The sequence below is a fragment of the Gopherus evgoodei genome, chromosome 1, assembly GCF_007399415.2.
Source record: "Gopherus evgoodei ecotype Sinaloan lineage chromosome 1, rGopEvg1_v1.p, whole genome shotgun sequence".
Classification (NCBI taxonomy): domain Eukaryota; kingdom Metazoa; phylum Chordata; order Testudines; family Testudinidae; genus Gopherus; species Gopherus evgoodei.
The window spans coordinates 136,239,936-136,258,160 of NC_044322.1; the positions used below are offsets into that span (position 1 = coordinate 136,239,936).

The 18,225-nt window shown below is 39.4% G+C and overlaps 1 protein-coding gene across 6 annotated transcripts in view; it reads right to left on the reverse strand.

Annotated features, from left to right (window-relative positions):
• The window catches only part of GPM6B (glycoprotein M6B), a 140,162-nt gene that overhangs the window by 13,139 nt on the left and 108,798 nt on the right, over nt 1-18,225 (reverse strand). For 3 of the 6 annotated variants that reach the window (XM_030573168.1, XM_030573159.1, XM_030573177.1), the window contains exons 2-4: nt 14,577-14,696; nt 3,381-3,567; nt 362-518 (exon numbers count right to left, since the gene is read on the reverse strand). In XM_030573168.1, the coding sequence (XP_030429028.1) occupies nt 362-518; nt 3,381-3,567; nt 14,577-14,696 (464 nt within the window). The remainder of the gene's footprint in view (nt 1-361; nt 519-3,380; nt 3,568-14,576; nt 14,697-18,225) is intronic. The other 3 variants (XM_030573195.1, XM_030573187.1, XM_030573203.1) reach the window with 1 other exon arrangement.

Genomic DNA, 18,225 nt, shown 5'->3' on the forward strand with positions numbered 1-18,225 from the left:
CATCACAACTCTTTAAGGCCCAAATGCACTTAGCACCTGGGTTGAGCATTACAAAATTTACAGTCTACAGTCATGAAGTTGAGTTTAGAACATGTAAGTACCTAAATAACTCATTCTGCAAAGTTTGGATCCAGCTGAGCTTCCCCTAAGTGCAAAGACAAGATGGGTCTCAGTGCACAATCCTGAATACCTCTCTTTTTGTGGGGTATGAAAAGTTTAACTGGCAAAAACATTGTGGTGAAACAGCATAAGAGTCAAACTAAGCCAGATCAAAGATCTTCGCTAATGTGAAGAAAATATTAAAAGGCAACTGCTAGTCTTCCTTTGGGTAGCTAGGTGATGGCTGCAGTACTGTACTTACCATTCCACTGATGCATCGGCCACAGGCTGTTGTTTTGAACTCACCATGCAGTTCCTTCACAGCACTTGTTGTATAAAAACCTTCTGCCAAAAGGATTATTCCATATAAGAAAAAAAATGATGCAATGCCATAGATTACATACTGCATTAGCTGTATGCTAAAATAGAAGAGGAAATAAAAGTTAGTCAGACTTGGAGTCATGTTAAAACAAATCAGTCTTACCTGATTGTATTAAAATTAATGGAGATAATATCCTATCTCCTAGAACTGGAAGGGACCTTGAAAGGTCATTGAGTCCAACCCCCTGCCTTCACTAGCAGGACCAAGTACTGATTTTTGCCCCAGATCCCTAAGTGGCCCCCTCAAGGATTGAACTCACAACCCTGGGTTTAGCAGGCCAATGCTCAAACCACTGAGCTATTCCCCCCTAGGCTTCAGCCTGCATGGCAAGAAAATCAGCATGAGCAAATTCATTCTGCCAAGTATCTATTCAAATATTGTGGTTCTGTTTAAAAAAAAGAAAGTCAAGGGTGTGTGTCCCAGCCTTATGTTGCTCATTTTACCGATGTGGAAACTGACATGAGAAACTGATGTGCACCAGAGGGACAATGGTCTAGGGCCTGCCTGAGAGTCAAGAGATCTGGGTTTTAATCTTGCTTCTTACACTTTAGGATAGTCATGATCTTTGCGCGTCAGTTCCATGCCTGCAAAATGGAGAGATTTCAGTACTTCATACGGTGTTGTGACCCTTAACTTAATGTTTGCGCTATGGTACATATGTAGGAGCTTGAAGAGGCAAAGACTGGAAAAGAATTTGGATATTCTGGCCACCTAGCTCTGTGCCCACTCTTAAGGGCTATGTTGCCTGTAAGGAAACAGCACCATCAGCTCCAAAATTCATAACCCTCTTACGCCTCCTACCCAAATTCATCTGCATACATATTTTACAGTGCATGAAAATGATGTGATATTTTCCTGAGAACATGCAAATGAGCATCACTCAATTTTAACAAATTGTTCAGCACAGGAGTGAATCCATAGTTTCATAGCAAAGGTACAAGAATATCAAGTATGGTTCAAAATAAAAGCCAGGAGTGCTAACCTACTAAAAAAATATCTGCAGGCACTTTTAAACCCCTCCAACTAGATTTGTCTGTTTCCATTAACCCCTGGCATTTCTCATTAGGCTTCCACACAGCCTTGTGGCCATAGGAATTCAAGTACCAATTGCTCGTTTCCCTGAAACAGTGCCACTGTAACCCTGGTTGCTGATGCTGTATTGATGACAGTTGGTCACAACAGCTCTCTCCCGTGTGTTGCTATCAAGAGTTCTTGCAAAGCTTTCTCCTTATCCGTTGGATTTCATCCTCAGTTAAATAAATGAACCCCGTGACTTTGCACATTAGGCTGTGTTACACTCAGAGTACGTCTATACTACCCACCAGATCAGCAGGTAGTAATCAATCTACCAGGGATTGATTTATCGCTTCTTGTCTAGACGCGATAATCGATCTACAAATTGATGCCCATACTCCACCTCAGCAGGAGGAGTAAGCAGTGTCGATGGGGGAGCTGCAGCAGTCGACTCGCTGCCATGAGGATGGCCAGGTAAGTCGAACTAAGATAATGCGACTTCAGCTACGCAAACAGCATAGCTGAAGTTGTATATCTTAGATGGATCCTCCCCCCCCCAGAGTAGACCAGCCCTCAGTTGCTGAAGCACAGCTAGTGACGCTACATGTCATCACCATACATGCTATGGTTCTGCTGCCTTTATAGAGCCCTGCAAATCCATGGAGCATTTCTGTGAATCGTGGATCAGATGCAGATACAAATTTTGTATCCCTGCGGGGCTCTATACATGTGTATAGCATGCATAATATACTAGCACCTTTTTAAAGGGTTTTTTAGATACTATTAGATAAGCTCTTGACCTAGGATAAATTGTCACCAGACAATCAAGGGCTGGGTGAACAAGACAGGAGGAGAAAAGCTTTATTTCTCGATAAATGAGATCCAGCAGTAACTCATAAAATGCAGCACAGGGAGAGCTGTCAAGAAGAAGGGGAAGATGACAGGGAAATTCCAAGAGTCCATGTGCCTTAAAGTAAAAAACGACCAGGGGAGCATACCAGGATCCTACTTAACACACCTCTTAATCCCCCTACACCAATGGCCTCGTGCTGTGGGCTAGAAGAAAAGGCTTGGCAGAAGAGGGCAGCTAAGCATAGTTACAAGGGCTCTAACTGCCTACTTCCAACAGCTGAGCATGCAGTGCTCCCATCCCTTGCTAGGCCAGGAAACACAGGACGTGATCCCACTGCTAGTAGGATTCTCCAGCCTCAAATAAAAGCTCTTGGGCACTCTGTACACAGTAGTGAACTTCCCTCCTCACAACCTGCTCCTGTCCTATTATGGATCATGGGTCTGGGGGCACTGCTCATGTAGTTGAAATTCTACAGGGCTCAGTCCTGCCCTGTGCCTCTGACTAGTGCAGCTCTGTAGCATGTGCAGAATGAAGGAAAGCGCAGCAAGGGTGTCCCAACACAGCTGGCTGACTCACTTCACAGGAGTGTGTGTCACTCTCGTTTGCCTTCCCCATAATCAGTTACTAGAGATGACGCATGTAGCTCTGCACCAGTTATGATTTGGTTTTCTACAGGCTGCTCCTTTACATTTTTAGGGCCCTCCCATCAGCTGGAAACAGCTGACATTTTGTATTTGATTCAGATCTAGCTGTTAGAGGAGACAAACTGTGTTCTCATTAGGACTTTACACCTGTGCTTCCAGTTTTGTCTAGCATAAGTCGTCATTCAGGCTGAAACTGTATGCTGAATCTCCATGCATGGAAGTGATAACACTAGACACTGCGCGATGTGTATATTATTTAAAGAAAAGAGCCTAAGCCTCGGAGTTTGGCATTCGAGTTTGGATCCATTTCTAATCACAGTTGTGTTTTGCATTATGGGGTGTTTTGCTGGAATTCTTTCAGGAAGTAATGGAAGAGGGGCATACTTACACTTCACTCAGCAAAGCATGGTCACTGGAATTTGTGGAGAAGTGTTGTTCAAGGATAGATACGGTTCCAGTGAGAGCCACATGACCACAGCCACAAAACAGTGCTACCCCAGAAAAGCAGAGAATGGTTGCCACAAGTGAAGCATATGGAACTCCTCCCAGGCACTTAATACAACATTCAAAGCAACCTAAGCAAAAAAGATGAAACAAAGGAAACATTATTAAGCACAACAGCAAATTGAGGAGAAGAACATTCACTTTTCATTTAGTACAACCGGTGGGGGCTGGCTCCAAATTAAAAAAAAATAATTTGGCAAAGTGATATGCGGAAAGCTAACAGATGATGCAAGACGATGACAATTCCTGCTCTAGAGCAATGACCTTCAGCTTTGTCTGTGTGAACTCAAAACACACAAGTGGAAATGGGTTGAATTCTCATATCTTTGCAAGATCAAGAAGAGGTCACTGATGAGTTAGCTCATCAACCGAAAAACAAAAATCCATTTGGCTAAGTGAGTCCCTCTGATCTGACTGGTTTAATATAATACGCTGCATTTAAAAACTATTTGTAACAACAATATGAAGTGTCAGTTACACGACTGCCATGCACATTAAGCAAGTCAAGGAAGTGAAAGCATTTGGGAAAAGATGAAAATGTATTTTATACTTCTACTGAATGAAGGATTCTATACTCCAGAGTCTTCAAAATCCGGCTATTACACGCTACGTCCAAGGACTGTGTTTTTATGAAAGGTTAATATATGTCCTGAAAACAAAATTATATAAAGCTATTTTATGAACTAGTTTAGCTAGATAAAAGCCACTGGGGCTGAGAAGTGGCAAAACAGAATATTTGGAATAAGAGAATAGGTTTTAAAAAGGACAAAATAGATTTAAATAGAAAGAGGAAAAGTTCAAGTAGATGTTTGGCAAATAAATTGAGACTGAAGTTTCATTTTCAAAAGGAATAGTGAGCTCTAAACTGTACTATTCAGAAAGCATAGTGCATAGTTTTGTCTCCAATTTAATAGAAAAATATTGGATGTACTGTGTCATCTGGATGAAGGCTACAGCTATACCACCACAGAATCAGAGACATTCTGATAAGGTAAACTCAGTTGCAACTATCGGAGTCCTCCTGATGGCACTGCTTGAAAATCCATTTGCTTGCAGGACTGAGTAATGTGAATTGGAAACAAACAGAGCTGTAAGTGTGTTATAATGGTAATGGCAATCTATACCAATTCATTGCTTCAGGGTAATAGCATTACACTGGCTAAGCATTCATCATTAGTGTATGTGGCATACAACTGTGCAAAGTATAAACCATTAGGATACTGCTCAACAGAACTACCAGTGTTGAATGTAACAGAAACAGCCTGTTTCTTCCAATATATGGTACAAAATGAATCATTAACCATTTAAAATTTATGGAGACAATTGGGTGGTGCATACATCATAACTTCTGTCTCAAACTCCAAGAAAAGATCAGCAGATGTAGGCCTACTAAAGGAAGCAGGATTTTTTCTAACATCCTGATCTTCCAAGTAATGAATGAGTTTTGCAACAGGCTCGTCTAGGGGGCATTAGGAAGTAATGTGCGTACAACAGAAAACCCTCTCACCATTTTATCAATGTAAAACTCTTTGTTTTAACGATCTCTTACCAAATGTCCCTGTCATGCTTAAACAGCTATTGCTACTTAGATGTCTTATGAAATGCCACTTTAGTAAATGCATACAAGATTTAATTATATGGAAGCCAGCTGGGGAAGCTTTTACAGTCAAGTCCACAGCTGGAATCCATTCAGTAAGGAACTCTCTTCGTGCCTTGAATGCCACAAAATGAATACAGACAGCTTGATGTACTGCTCAGCCTGAGGGGGGGTGGGAAGGAAAGGAAGCATAAAGAAAGCTCAATGGGAAGAAATATAACCACCATAGCACATATATATATCATCACCGAGGTCCGAGGCTAAAGCAAACTTCAGAATGACAGATCTTGCAGGGCAATCACTGGTGATATGGCAAATTTGCAAATCAAGTTTAGAAGGAACAATATAATCACAAGCCCTTTCCATTGTTCAAACAGGATTCTTGGATGTTTAATTGGTTGGAGAACCCAGGCACTGCAGCCCCCTCATTTTATTACTCTGGCTCTGCATTAGTCTGATTTCTCCTCTTAACTTGTTGCTATTATAACATCATCTTTCTTGCTAGACAGTAGGATGTCTGGCCTCCTTCAGAGTCAACATCAAAGCTGCTCTATGGGTCAAAAGGCTGAAGAATAACTTGGCAGAACCCTTAAATCCACATAGACCCACTGCTAAAGGTTACTCACAAATCTAGGTCATTCCAGTAGACCGGGCATTCCATGCTGTGCAGCCTAGTTTGCCATGCATTAATAAATACACCGGACTTGGGGGGCAATCTCTTTTGATCACACATTCAGGCAGATCACACCATTTCACCAACAGCCCCTTATATTCAAACTGCCAGCAGTGGATGCCCCAAAGCTTTCAAATTCTTGTCTATAGCAGACAACAGTGTTTAAGGCTCAGGCCTCCTACAGCACTCTACTCCACAAGAGAAAAGGCAGCACCGTCCTTCTGGTGGCCTTCACTGTGTCATGGGAAGATCACTGCCAAGATAGCACTTGATCAAGTCCATAAAGCTACTGTGCTGTTTCGAGCCAGACATTAGACAAAACAGAGCACCAGCAACCACCAACCGTTTACCTCTAAGCCAGCTGGATAACTGGGATACATACTCTCTTTGGTCCTTGGGCAAACATACACTTCCAGCCCTAGCTTTAAACAAAACAAGGAAATACTGTCAATGGCGTATTTCCATGCTAGACGTGGCAGCGTGTATGCCTGTACACAAGTGTTCAGTCAACAACTTTTATGATGGAGTTTATACACAGCTGTTCCTATCAAAGGCTATCAGCATTGCAAAATATACACCATCTGTTTGAGGTGTTAGACTGCCAGATCACCCCCAAATCCTTATTTTAATATGACCCAATTAAAGAATGTTTGCAGTGTTGCCGTAAAATGTACTTTTTGGAGACCCTACATTCACATCAATGAAACCTAATAGTATGAGGCTTTTTTCTATTTTATTTTATTTTTACACCTACAATTACCAAAATACAACCAGGAAAAGATTTTCAAAACCAGATACAGTAAAAGCTGTGTTATCCGGCACTTTATCAGCCAGAAAGCTCTATTAACTGGCATTTCCAATATCTCCCAATACAAATCTTCAGTCTAGTAACTGGGACTAGTATAGTGCCCAGGAGGTTATGCAATTGCACATTCTGTACTCTGTTTTTATGCAAAAGAGGCAGAAGACAAGTCAACAAGCTGATATCAGGGATTTATTCAAAAAAGCAGCTTCTAGGGTGTGTCATAGGATCATTACACATTCAGCCCAATCTCCTACACCTTCCACATCTACAATAATGGATGTTGATAACGATGACCCTGCACCATACACTATTTTCTACTTGATTCATTTTATTGTATTCTAATTCTTTGAAAATTGGTATTCCATTGGTAAGTATAACTCTTAGTTAACTGGAATTTTTGACTAACCCGCACCTCCCATTCCCCCAACATGCCAAATAAAGCTTTTATTGTACTACTATTAGTTCAGACAAAATTAAGGATTTTTTCTTACCAAACTTTCTAGGCTAGTACTGGAGTATTTCCATTAAACATGGAGGTCCAAAACTTCAGCTGGTCTACTGAGCTATGTCAGGTTACAGCAGCTGAGAATCTGGCCTGGAGAATTTGATCTTTCTAGATGCAGTTTGCTTTGTGCTCTGCTATATTTCTGAATCAGTAGGCAGTGAGTTACCATACAACTGAAAAGCAGTGGCAAATTTGTAAATAAATATGAAATAAGCAGACTAAGTTGATAACACATTCTGCTGCTGAAGCTGCATATCCTGTAAACAATGTTGTAGTATTTAGTATGGTTTGGGAAGTTTATTAAAAACATGTTAATAAAAAAAATCTGTTTGGCACAAATTCTGCTCTGTCTTTACTTTGCACACAGATACCATACAATTTTTAGCACTCTATACACCCCAGCACATCAGCAGTGTAAAACAGTTTAAATATAAACCAGGCATTACAAATACACATCAATGCATCTGGCTTTCAATGGCCATTTTGTCTAAAACATCACTAGAATCTTTTGTTCAGCTCAGCAGAATAAAAACATTTTTTGTCCTCAGGCTTGTGAGCAGAAGTTGCCATGGAGGCAGCTTAATAACAGCCCAGTGATTTGCCCAGAGCTGCTTGTGATCCTGGCTACAGATTTAACACACACTCAGAAGGAGGCTGGCTAAAACAAGGACTGAGATTATTCTCTAGGGAATGAATGCTATTAAACACACACACACCTCACCTTGAATATTTCTTACTAAAGGAAAAAAACAATTAGAGGAGAAAGAACAGGAACCAACTATTCTCTTGTAGTCTCTTGGAAACTATCAGTTATAGGAAACTGGTAAAGGATGAACCTATACTTAAAAACTCAGCGATGATACTGGTTGTTCATATAATTCTTCTTCTTTGAGCTGTGATGAATATATCCATAAATATCTAGGAGAGGAGACTATATACAGACCACTGAATATGTGCAAGACTTTAGTCACACAATTCCCATTAATGCCCATGGCAGTTGTGTGGCCAAATCTCTTTCAGCCCTGTGAAGGTGTACCAGATTTAAATCCAGAAAAGCAAGGAAATGTAGAATTAATGGGGAGGGACTTTCAGACAGCAATTCTCAGTCTGTAACACACCCTGCTGAGGTAAGGTTGGGGCAAGATTACACCTTCTCTAATAGGGACAATGCGGCCTGCCGTATTGTGGACTCAACGGGGTGAGTTGATGACACTACGCTTGCCCTTGTCCTTAGGATCTTGAGCTCTCAAATTTCAGGGTTTTGATGAGTAAGCAGACATTGACTACTCAGAGTCAGACAGAGACCCAAGTGATGTGGGCAGGGTAATATCTGCTGGCCTGCTCCTTTGCCAGCCAACATCTCACCTGCAGGAAAGCAGTGCTTGTCTTCTGAAGTTCAAATTTCCTTCCAGGCTATTCTAGTGCCCCAGCATAACTCAAGCATAAAGAAGTGATAGCAAAGCATATAAGTGTAAAGAAGGAAACAAAAACCCAGGAATGGTGAACAATTAGAAACAGGGATGGAAAACTCCAAATTTCAGGGAACAATCTGCTGCCCTCTCTTACCATTTTCTCTAAATCCTGTTACTTTCCACAGTTTTTCCTCCCTTTGCTCACCTCATTCCTTCCCTCCATGTAGTTCTGCCCAACTCTCCTGGGTAATAAACTCATGAAGTTTCACTTCCATGGATGCTCCTGCACGGGCAACAGAGTTTGGGATATCTACTGTGCTGAACACTGGGTTAAAAGGCAGACACTTAGCTACTTTTTCAACAAAACAGGGTGGGAAGAATCTGGGGGGGGGAATTGGGGAGGGGGTCACATTTTAAATTGTTACCCTATGTACAATAACGTGAGAGAGTCTGTTTATTACAGTGGAGCTACTCCCAATTCACATACCAATCTGGGAGGACAATCAGGCTATTCACATTTTTCTCTTATTTCCCTGGTATCTAGGTATCATCTGCTTTGACTAATGCCCCAGCATGAAAAATGCCAGCTGTGTCTCAGTCACTAAAGACCTTCACTAGACTACAGAATCTGTGTTGGTGAAGGTAAGTGCTAATTTAACTTTTCACTATATGGCATGGTTTTGCAAATCTCTACCATAAAGGCTTTATTCACTCCGTGAAATGCATTTTATACCCCAAAGTATGCAAGATAACTGGGGGGAGGGAGCTGCATGTACTGGTGCCTTATCATAGACAAAATGAAATGTACTCAACTCCTCTCCCAGCCATGAACATCCAGTGACCATCTGCATTTGATGTGATATTATCAGCAAAGCATATGTTGGAACATCACCCAAAGCAGGAGTCAATGATCTGTGGCAACATAGGGGATTGCAAGGGAAAATCTTTAACACCACAATGATACATCAAAAGTGTGTGTTGAATGTTTCTCCTCTGACCTTTTCTATTTGGGACAATCAGTGTTTAGCCCTAGAATTGTAGTTTTTAAAAATTATTTGTAAGCCTCTGTTAAGGCCTATGCTCTGTTCTTACCTTGTCCTATTAAATTTCAATTTTGCAAACAAAATTATAAAAAACTTAACTCAATACACTAAGCCAAAATCCTTGCTTAGGTACTAGAGCAAGGAGTGCAACTGAACTGCAGAAAAACAGGCTGAGCTAACGGTGAACTCAAATGTCACTATTCATATGATTAATACGTAGCATGTTCATAAATCTTTGCAGGACTTGGACCTATAATACTGCATATTATAAGAAGAGGAGTTTAGGCCCCTTTGTATTTTGAAAGAGCACTGCCTGTGCATACCATTATAAAACTATCTAAGAGGCCTGATGCACTAAGGATTAACCTTCTGCTGCAGGTACTAGGTATTTCATATCAATATTATCCATTACATATATGCTTATAAAAAAAGCTGCTGTTGCAGCCTAACTGCTACTTTTCAAGCTTAAAAGGAACCAACTCACAATAAGGACTAACTACTTTGGAGAACCAACATGGTTTAGTTCAGTGGTGTCCAACCTTCTCAGCCAGAGTGTCAGACATATTATTTCAAGAAGATCAAGGAGTCACAACAATACTTTGGGGAAGATTCTGCCCTGGCAGAGGATGTGTGTGAAAACCTATGAATATATAGTGAAGACAGAAATGCACATTCTTCCAAATTAAATCAGTTTGATGCAGTTCCAGTTCTGTGAAATGGTCCTTCAGTTTATAGGTATTCAGAAGATGGCCTCTTTTAAGGCAATATGATCAATAAAATATGAAACATTGATGCCATGTTTGTTACATGCATCAGTTCTAGGCTGCTAATGATACCTAACACCAAGGATTTAGCTACTGGTTTCAGAGTAGCAGCCATGTTAGTCTGTATCCGCAAAAAGAACAGAAGTCCTTGTGAATTACTGTGAGACATGAGACAATAGGCCAAGAGCAGTTGTTCTCTTGTTCCAGTTTGGTCAGCCTGAGATGAAGGTCCAACAACGTCATTTCTTGTCAACAGAAGAGACAGGAACTCTTTCCAGCCCATGAGACAATGCACTTCAAAGCAAGGCACTTCTGTACCACCTCTGAAGAGGAGAAAGTTGGTCAACTTGTGCTTTAAGAGATAATTTGCTTTGAACAGTCTTAACTGGGTCCATAATGATGGATCTTTTCCCATTCATTTCTCTCACTATCAGTTATGTCTGAAAATACAACCTCCTATTAATCATTGCATCACTACAGTATTTTAAAAGAACTTCCTTGATAAAAGTAGTCTGAGCTCTGTTGATATAAACTTTGTCAGTAATTCCTCCTGCAGATTTGTTCCAGTACTTTGCAGCACACATTTCTTCCAAGGACTCTTGTATGTGGAGGTGTTAATCTATATGCAGAATGCATTAATCTGAAATCACTCCATTGGCAAAAATTATCAGTCTCAGTCCAACTCTGCACGAGGCCGCACATGAACAGCATACACAAAACACAGGATATGCAATCAGTCTGCCATTTCATATTTTTTATTAAAATAGTCCCTCTTTCTATTCTCTGTCCTCACCCTGATCTCCACCCATCTCCTCATGCATACAAGTCATCTCTCAATTTTAGGGCCTGCTGGCTTGGCTGACTTATCTAGACAACTGTAAGCCAAAAGGTGTAACAAATTAGACACCGGACCAGACTTACAAACGTATTTAGGCATCTAAAGAGGTAGACAGAAGCCCAGTGAGATTTACAAATGTGATCACATGAGCTAGCACCTACCTTCCACTGACTGCTTAGGAGCCTTTGTAAATTTCACCCTGCATGAACTAGAGTTTCCTGGGTTTTCTTGTGAAAAAAAGAACAACTATTTTTAACAATGTTTGTGTTTTAATCAAAGGTTAGTATCTTACCTGTAAAATCTGAGTTTTGAATCTTAGATTCCCCCAGTCTAGAAGTGGTAACTCACCTCACAATGCATCAATGCCAGCAGTATCCAATAGCAGAATAAGACTGTCGCACTGGATGTCAACCACAGCTACCAACTGCTTCTCCAGTTGATGCTTCCTTAGCTACAAGGAAGTAAACAAAAACAGATTCTCTCTCCCCAGTAAGACTCCTACTTAAATATAATTTTTTTTTAAACGGAGGAGGGAGAGATTTTCAGACCAGTGGATCTGAGATTCAGAAGCCAAATTCAGCCTTTCAGTACCAATTTGGAACTAAGAGGTCTTTAGAGAAATAGCTTACCTAAATACAGAATAAGAGGAAAAAAAACCACCACTATAAAGACCTTTGGCCCATCATAGAACCAACAAAAGGTGAAAGTGTGTGCATAGGTAGATGCTTTGCAAATTTCCCCCCTGCTCATGAGACAGCCTGCATCCTTATGGAATTATCTTAAATCTTGATGGGAGGGTGCACCTTCTCGTGTCTTTATGCCTATCTAAAGTTGGCCCAAAAAACTCTAATATTTTTAGGAAGAAATCTAGGAAAAGAAAAACCACCCTAAAACAAACAAAAACCCAATTCATCTGGAAGAATTTCCACAAGAATGTTCATTTTAAAACAAGGGTGCCAAGCTTTAAACAAAGAGTTTTAAAGAAAGATGGACAATAAAGTAGCATTTAATTGATTAATTAAAGATCCAAGGGGGCAGATAGTTGCTTATGTGGAGATCTAGTGAAAGCAGCAAAATATTAAAGGGAAACAAAGTTTGCTCTCCTACCGCCACCTATTACCGACACTGAAAGAGGAGATAAGGAAGGTTGCCCTAGGAAGAAAGTTTACATGTTAGTAGAGTTGGGAGTGTTTTCCAATACACTATTCAGTGCAATCCAAAACGGGAGATTCCTGTACCAGCTCTGAAATGAAAAACATCCATTGTTCTGATCATGTTCCTCTTTCAAGGGAAGGAGGAGCATTTCATAATCATTGGCACAGAGATTGGTATCCTTGTTCCAGCCTTGTTCAGTGTAGTTGGTCTGTTACTATTCTCAGTTTTCTACTGCATAGCACAGCTGGAGAGATTCAGGTTTCTTTACATCAGAGTAATCAGAAACCGAGTTTCCCACATTAAAATGTCATTTTCAGCCTCTGGTTTGTTCAGGTTACGCCCAGGACCTCTTGCACCTTCAAATCTTCGTTGACAAGCCCCAGAAATGTCCTAGCACTCCCAAGCTAAAAGTTTATGTCTGTATTTTAGCAGGCCTCCTAATTCAACCAGCTTCTGGATGGCACTGATCATTGGTTCTTGAAGAGGATTTCCTTCAATGATATAGGCTGACAGCTACCACTGTAATAAGGATTTTGCACTCAGGTAGTTGAGTAAAGATTTACAGAATCTTTTGGCTACTTCTTCTAAAGTATAGAGACAAATGACTAGGTGATGCATAAGCTTGTAAAAGATGGCTAAGATAAGCATTGAACTAGTGAATCATGATCTTTGCCTCTGATATTCTTCAACATTTGATCTGAAAAAATCTCTCTGATGGAAACAAGGGCTTCTTAAAATTTAGCACCAGTATATAAAACAGATTGATCTCATTTGTACTGAATGCTGAGCTTGTGACAAGGAAAAGGAGCTTTAGTAGCCACATTATCTGTAGAACACATCAGAGATCACCACATCTCAGAGACTTTGCAATCACAAACAGATGTCTTGAGCCACTTCAGATCTAGCACTAGACAGAACTTGCCCACTTTTGGCACTATAAGCACTACAGATAAATCTGTGAAGTCTGGCTAAACCATTATGTCCAAAATGGTTTTAAAATGATTCCATACATAGTATTATCACTTTGAGCATAACTAGAAGATTTCTGTATGTATTTAGCTATTGGTTCCCCTTTGGGACTTTGGATAATAGTCCACATCAGATATTCTTATATATACCTTGCCATTCCGAATCCGTTCTCTCCGAATCTGGGTAGCAGGCTCACAACCAGCAAGAAAAAGGTCAGTCTGGTGACTCTAAGACTCAGGCATTAGCTGAAGTGGAGATCTGAAAAGGTACCTCAGAATATTGCCAACCCATTGCATTTTAAATTCTCTTTGGGAAGTTATGCAACAGTACTGTTTCGACTTGTAAGAAATATAATGAAGAGCCATTAACAATGCAAAGTAGTATTACCGGTACCAAGCTCTCCCTCTACCCTCCATAGCTGAGCAGAATAGCCCTGATCAACCAAATAATACATGACTAATTAAGCAATATTTTTGAATATACAATTTGACAATAAAAATATTCATCCATTTCTAGCATACAGACTAAGGCGTCCATAGATAGAGCATTTTAAGGTCCAAAGAACCAGGCCACTGGGTTATATAAGGGAAGGGGCTAAGTGGAGAACTTGGTGAATTTTCTCCAAATGTAGCGCTCAAGTCTCTGAACCGGATTAAACAGATCAGCTTCATCCAGGGAAGAGGCTGGTTGGGTAAAACAACCTTGCATGTTGCTGACCTGAGACACTTCAAAGGGAATTTTCAAAGTGCTGAGCGCTCACCCTCTGAAAATTGGGCCTCCATTTTAGTGACTCAAGTTGGGCACCCAAAATCTGACACATGCAGAATCACTAATCACTTTGGAAAATCTTGGCCTTAGTCTTTCTTTAAAACATCATACACATTACATACACTCACAGACACGCTGCTAGAAAATGAGCTATTAGGTGAAATAGTGTTCAAAGAAGCACTTGATCGGAGACCCACTGCACTGAGTATTGCTCTCTTTGGACATGAAAGCCAACTGATGGATTATAAATTATATCATCATCAGTTTGACTGGGTATGCATATACAGCAAGATTATTCTGCCTTGGCAGTTGCCAGTTTTGAAATGATTGCTGGCAATACAGTTAACAGAAAGACATCTATAATTGCAAGCTACTGCCTTTCCAATACTAACAGATTAAAATTAAAGTTTATTTCAAGCAATCATGAGAAAAATCAGACTAACTGACTAAGAAACATAGAAAAACAGTTTTAAAAAGGTTACAGCTACTGCAAATCATGTGCTACTGTATTTCAACTCTCCATTTAGGTTTCACCCCAACTCTTTATTTACCTTGAATCCCCAAAGGACTAATACTGCCTCTCAATGCTGGCACAAGATGGTACTGGTGTGGCCTTGAACTCCTGTACATCCAGTGGTACCTGCCAATTTCCATTTCTGGTCTGGTGATCACTGCCAATTTTAGGTGGTAAAATGTCAGTGTCTCCAGCAAAAAAAAAATTGTTCAATACTTTTATTCATTTATTTTTAAAATTAAGTGGAGAGTCCAGAAAAATATGCTGAGGTTTAATAACTGAAATATAACCTATTTGTACCAACCAACAGGAGGAAAATCAACAGGATATGCTGTTAAAGTTATGAGCTAAAGACCATTACTAACACAAGAATGTTTAAAACTCCTCTAGGTTCTTTAATGAACATAAATACATATTAAAACATTCTAGTCTGTTGTGGTCTCTGATCATCAAAACTCACTTACCCCACACCAACCCCCTTTTCTTTTCTGGCAAGCAGTCCCTTCTCTAAGAGGTAGGGCGGAAAGGGAAACAGAATTGTGGGAAACCAAATATCTATTTTTAAAGTATCCTAAACCCAACAGAGTTAGATAATTGCCAACAGATGCAGAGAGAGAGACTCAAACACAAATTTGTCCAGTGATGCAAAGTTAACTTCTTAAAACAAAATAGATGAGAAAAGCTGCTCTCACACTGGCGCAAGTTTCGACCAGCTCTATTGATTTCAGCAGAGTTACTCCAGTTTTACAATGTATGTGCAAGGAGAATTCAACTCATTATTGTTCTCTCCTCCCACCCGGACCTTTCTCAACTGTTGATAAATTTCAGTAGCGTCAGTCATTTCCAGTCATATGAGAGTACTTCAAAGCTTTACTGCTCCTTCGCATCACAGAAAGAGGCTATCGGCAAAACAACAAACTTCTTTTGGATTGACATTTTTTCCCTTTGCCTTGGTTATGAATTGCCAGGCTGTCAATGCAAGATGGATCATTTTTTAAAATATACTGGAAGTTCCACTCTGTAGTAGCTACACGAACAAGTAACGGTCATCTTTGTCCAAAATAAATCTTATTTAGCAGCATTTCAGCAGGTGGATGAGATATAGTTTAGGACATTACAAACCATTACTTTCCAATTAGGTCAGAGAAGCAGGTTACTAGAAAGATAAGGTATCACAAATTTCTAGCCTAAAAACAGAAGTATATGATGTGATTCTCCTCTCACACTGTTTTTATACAGGTGTAATGCCACTAACTTCAGTACAGTTACATGAGTGTAAATCAGGAGTGAGAGGAGAATCTGGTCCTACGAGTCCAGTCATCTGTATCTAGGAGGATAGAAACAAGAAATTATATATATATATTGTACTAATGAATAATCTGTTGGTAGTATTACTACCTGCTGCAAAAGAAAGAGAGTCCTTGGGATCAATACCAAGTTAACTGGTAGATTCTTTAATGAATGCTTAGTAGTTTACTTCCTTTTGATCATTTCCTTCTCTTTGTAATTTGTGCCAACAGCTTTATCTATAGCCCATATTTTTCATGAAAGATGTTATTCTGTTTCACATATTTTATTATCCTACTTGGGGAAACCTTCCCCGTTCCCCATTCTAAAAACAAACAAACAAAAAACACAGAAGTTTGACAGCCTACATATTCAATTACTTTTCAAATGTTTTCTAGTGCATCTTCCTAAAATGGATACATCCTGCAATGACTTCCTCTTGTCCTGCTGCTCATTCAGCAACGATCCTGTTTATGAGATCACAATAGATGCCATAGTAACTGAATGCAGTATCAAAAATAGAGAACGATGGCAGAATGCACTTGCTGATACTGTATAGTACTATTCATTGGTTTCTCATATACTTGCCTTCCTCAAACATGCAATGTTCAGTTATTATTGTTTGCCATCTCTAATGAACATAAACCTACTAGTTTTTTTTTAAATAAAAGATTACTAATTGCTTTTTGGAGAAGAAAAATGATATAAAATTAGAATGTGGTTTAGGAGGAAGCATTTTTCATTACAGAGGAGAACTTAAATTCAAATACATACTCTAACACGTTTAAGATGCCAGAATACTAAAATAATTCTAATATAAACTAATATAAATAAAAAATAAATGGAAAGGCTTTTATCTTGTCAGACGTGAGGTCAGTTCTGGAGTTCCCTTACTCTACCACAGATGCCAGTTGGATCACTAGTTCTTGCTGGAGAAACACTGAATCCTAAAATCATGAGCTGGCAGGTAAGTATAAGGGCTGACTTTTAAACATCCTCTTACTTATTTTTAATAGCAATGGTCAAAACTTTCCCTTTATTTTATTTGTTAATGAAAAGGCATTTTGGAAATTAAAATTTTCATGGAAATTTTGAAACTTTCTGGTTTTATGACAAAGCCTAAGAATTTGTAACTGAAATATTTCTAAATTTCTAGGAGAAATTCCAAAAATTGTTATTTCCTTTCATCGAAAGTATTTTCATAAGAAATCCCACAGACTTTAGTATGAGCAATGACAGCCTCCGTAAAGTATGGCAGAACTAGGCCTTAACTTTCCATGTTTTGTTCATGATTTAGTATATTAAACAGCACTGAATATTTATTTCAAAAGTATTTCAGTTCACTTTTAAGGGAGAAAATTATAATTCAGTGGAAGTTGCACTTTTAGGATTACTTTAGGTTACTGTTTAGGTACAATGGTCAGCTATAGCTGGATATCCTTTTTCGAATGTGTATGTCACTTCTGAACATTTACTTACAAAGTTTATGTATGATGTCACAAATAATAGCAACAGGTGCTCTAATTTACAATTCACACAACTATATATATCTATGGTAGTTACTGGGGTCAAAATCTACATTTCTTTGTTGTTTATACATCAACGAAGACCATCTGTGGTCTTCTAATAAAAATGTGTGGGAGATGGGGTGGATGTGGGGGGGAGGGTTAAAATGGGCCAAGTAGTCTTGATATGGAGTAATTAATTACAGAAAATTTATCTCTGATTGTTATTTCCTAAAGGAGACGATGAAGAGTCTCCTCAAGGGAAGTGGTGAAAACTCCACTCAACAATTAGCCAGTAACTATAACATTGGGAGCAAGATTAGCCAGGTAACGGGAAGGATTAAGGATTAGTGTAGATGACACAGTTGGTCCTTATCCTTTACTTTGATTCCACGACAATGCTCTATGTGGTGCCATATCGTGCCTATTGTGCATGTACAGTGCAATCTGGAAATCTTTCTGGTTTTACCATATTCTGTGCCACATATGTCTAAGTTTCCCATCACATGATCATTTGGGCAAACTACTGGGGATACACTCTTTTTAAGATATTCACTTTTTAGTTAGAAACCAAATCCTATTAATTAAAAACCTGAATCACTAGGTTTGACACACTGTTATCCTTATCATATGTAACGGCCAAGATTTTCGAGGCTAGACTCCAAAATGTTTCACTTCTAGATTTATAGTCAGGCACTTTTTTTAACTGGCATTGTATTCAGGAGGGATGTGCACCAACCAATGCCACTGAAGTCAAAGGGAACTTGGGCAGCACAGCACCTTTGAAATATGGATTTAGGAGCCTAACAATTGATTTAGGATGCCTAGCTTTGAAAACTTTGGCTAATAAGTATAATTTGTATAAGAAGAAGATTGTTTGAATAACACAATAAC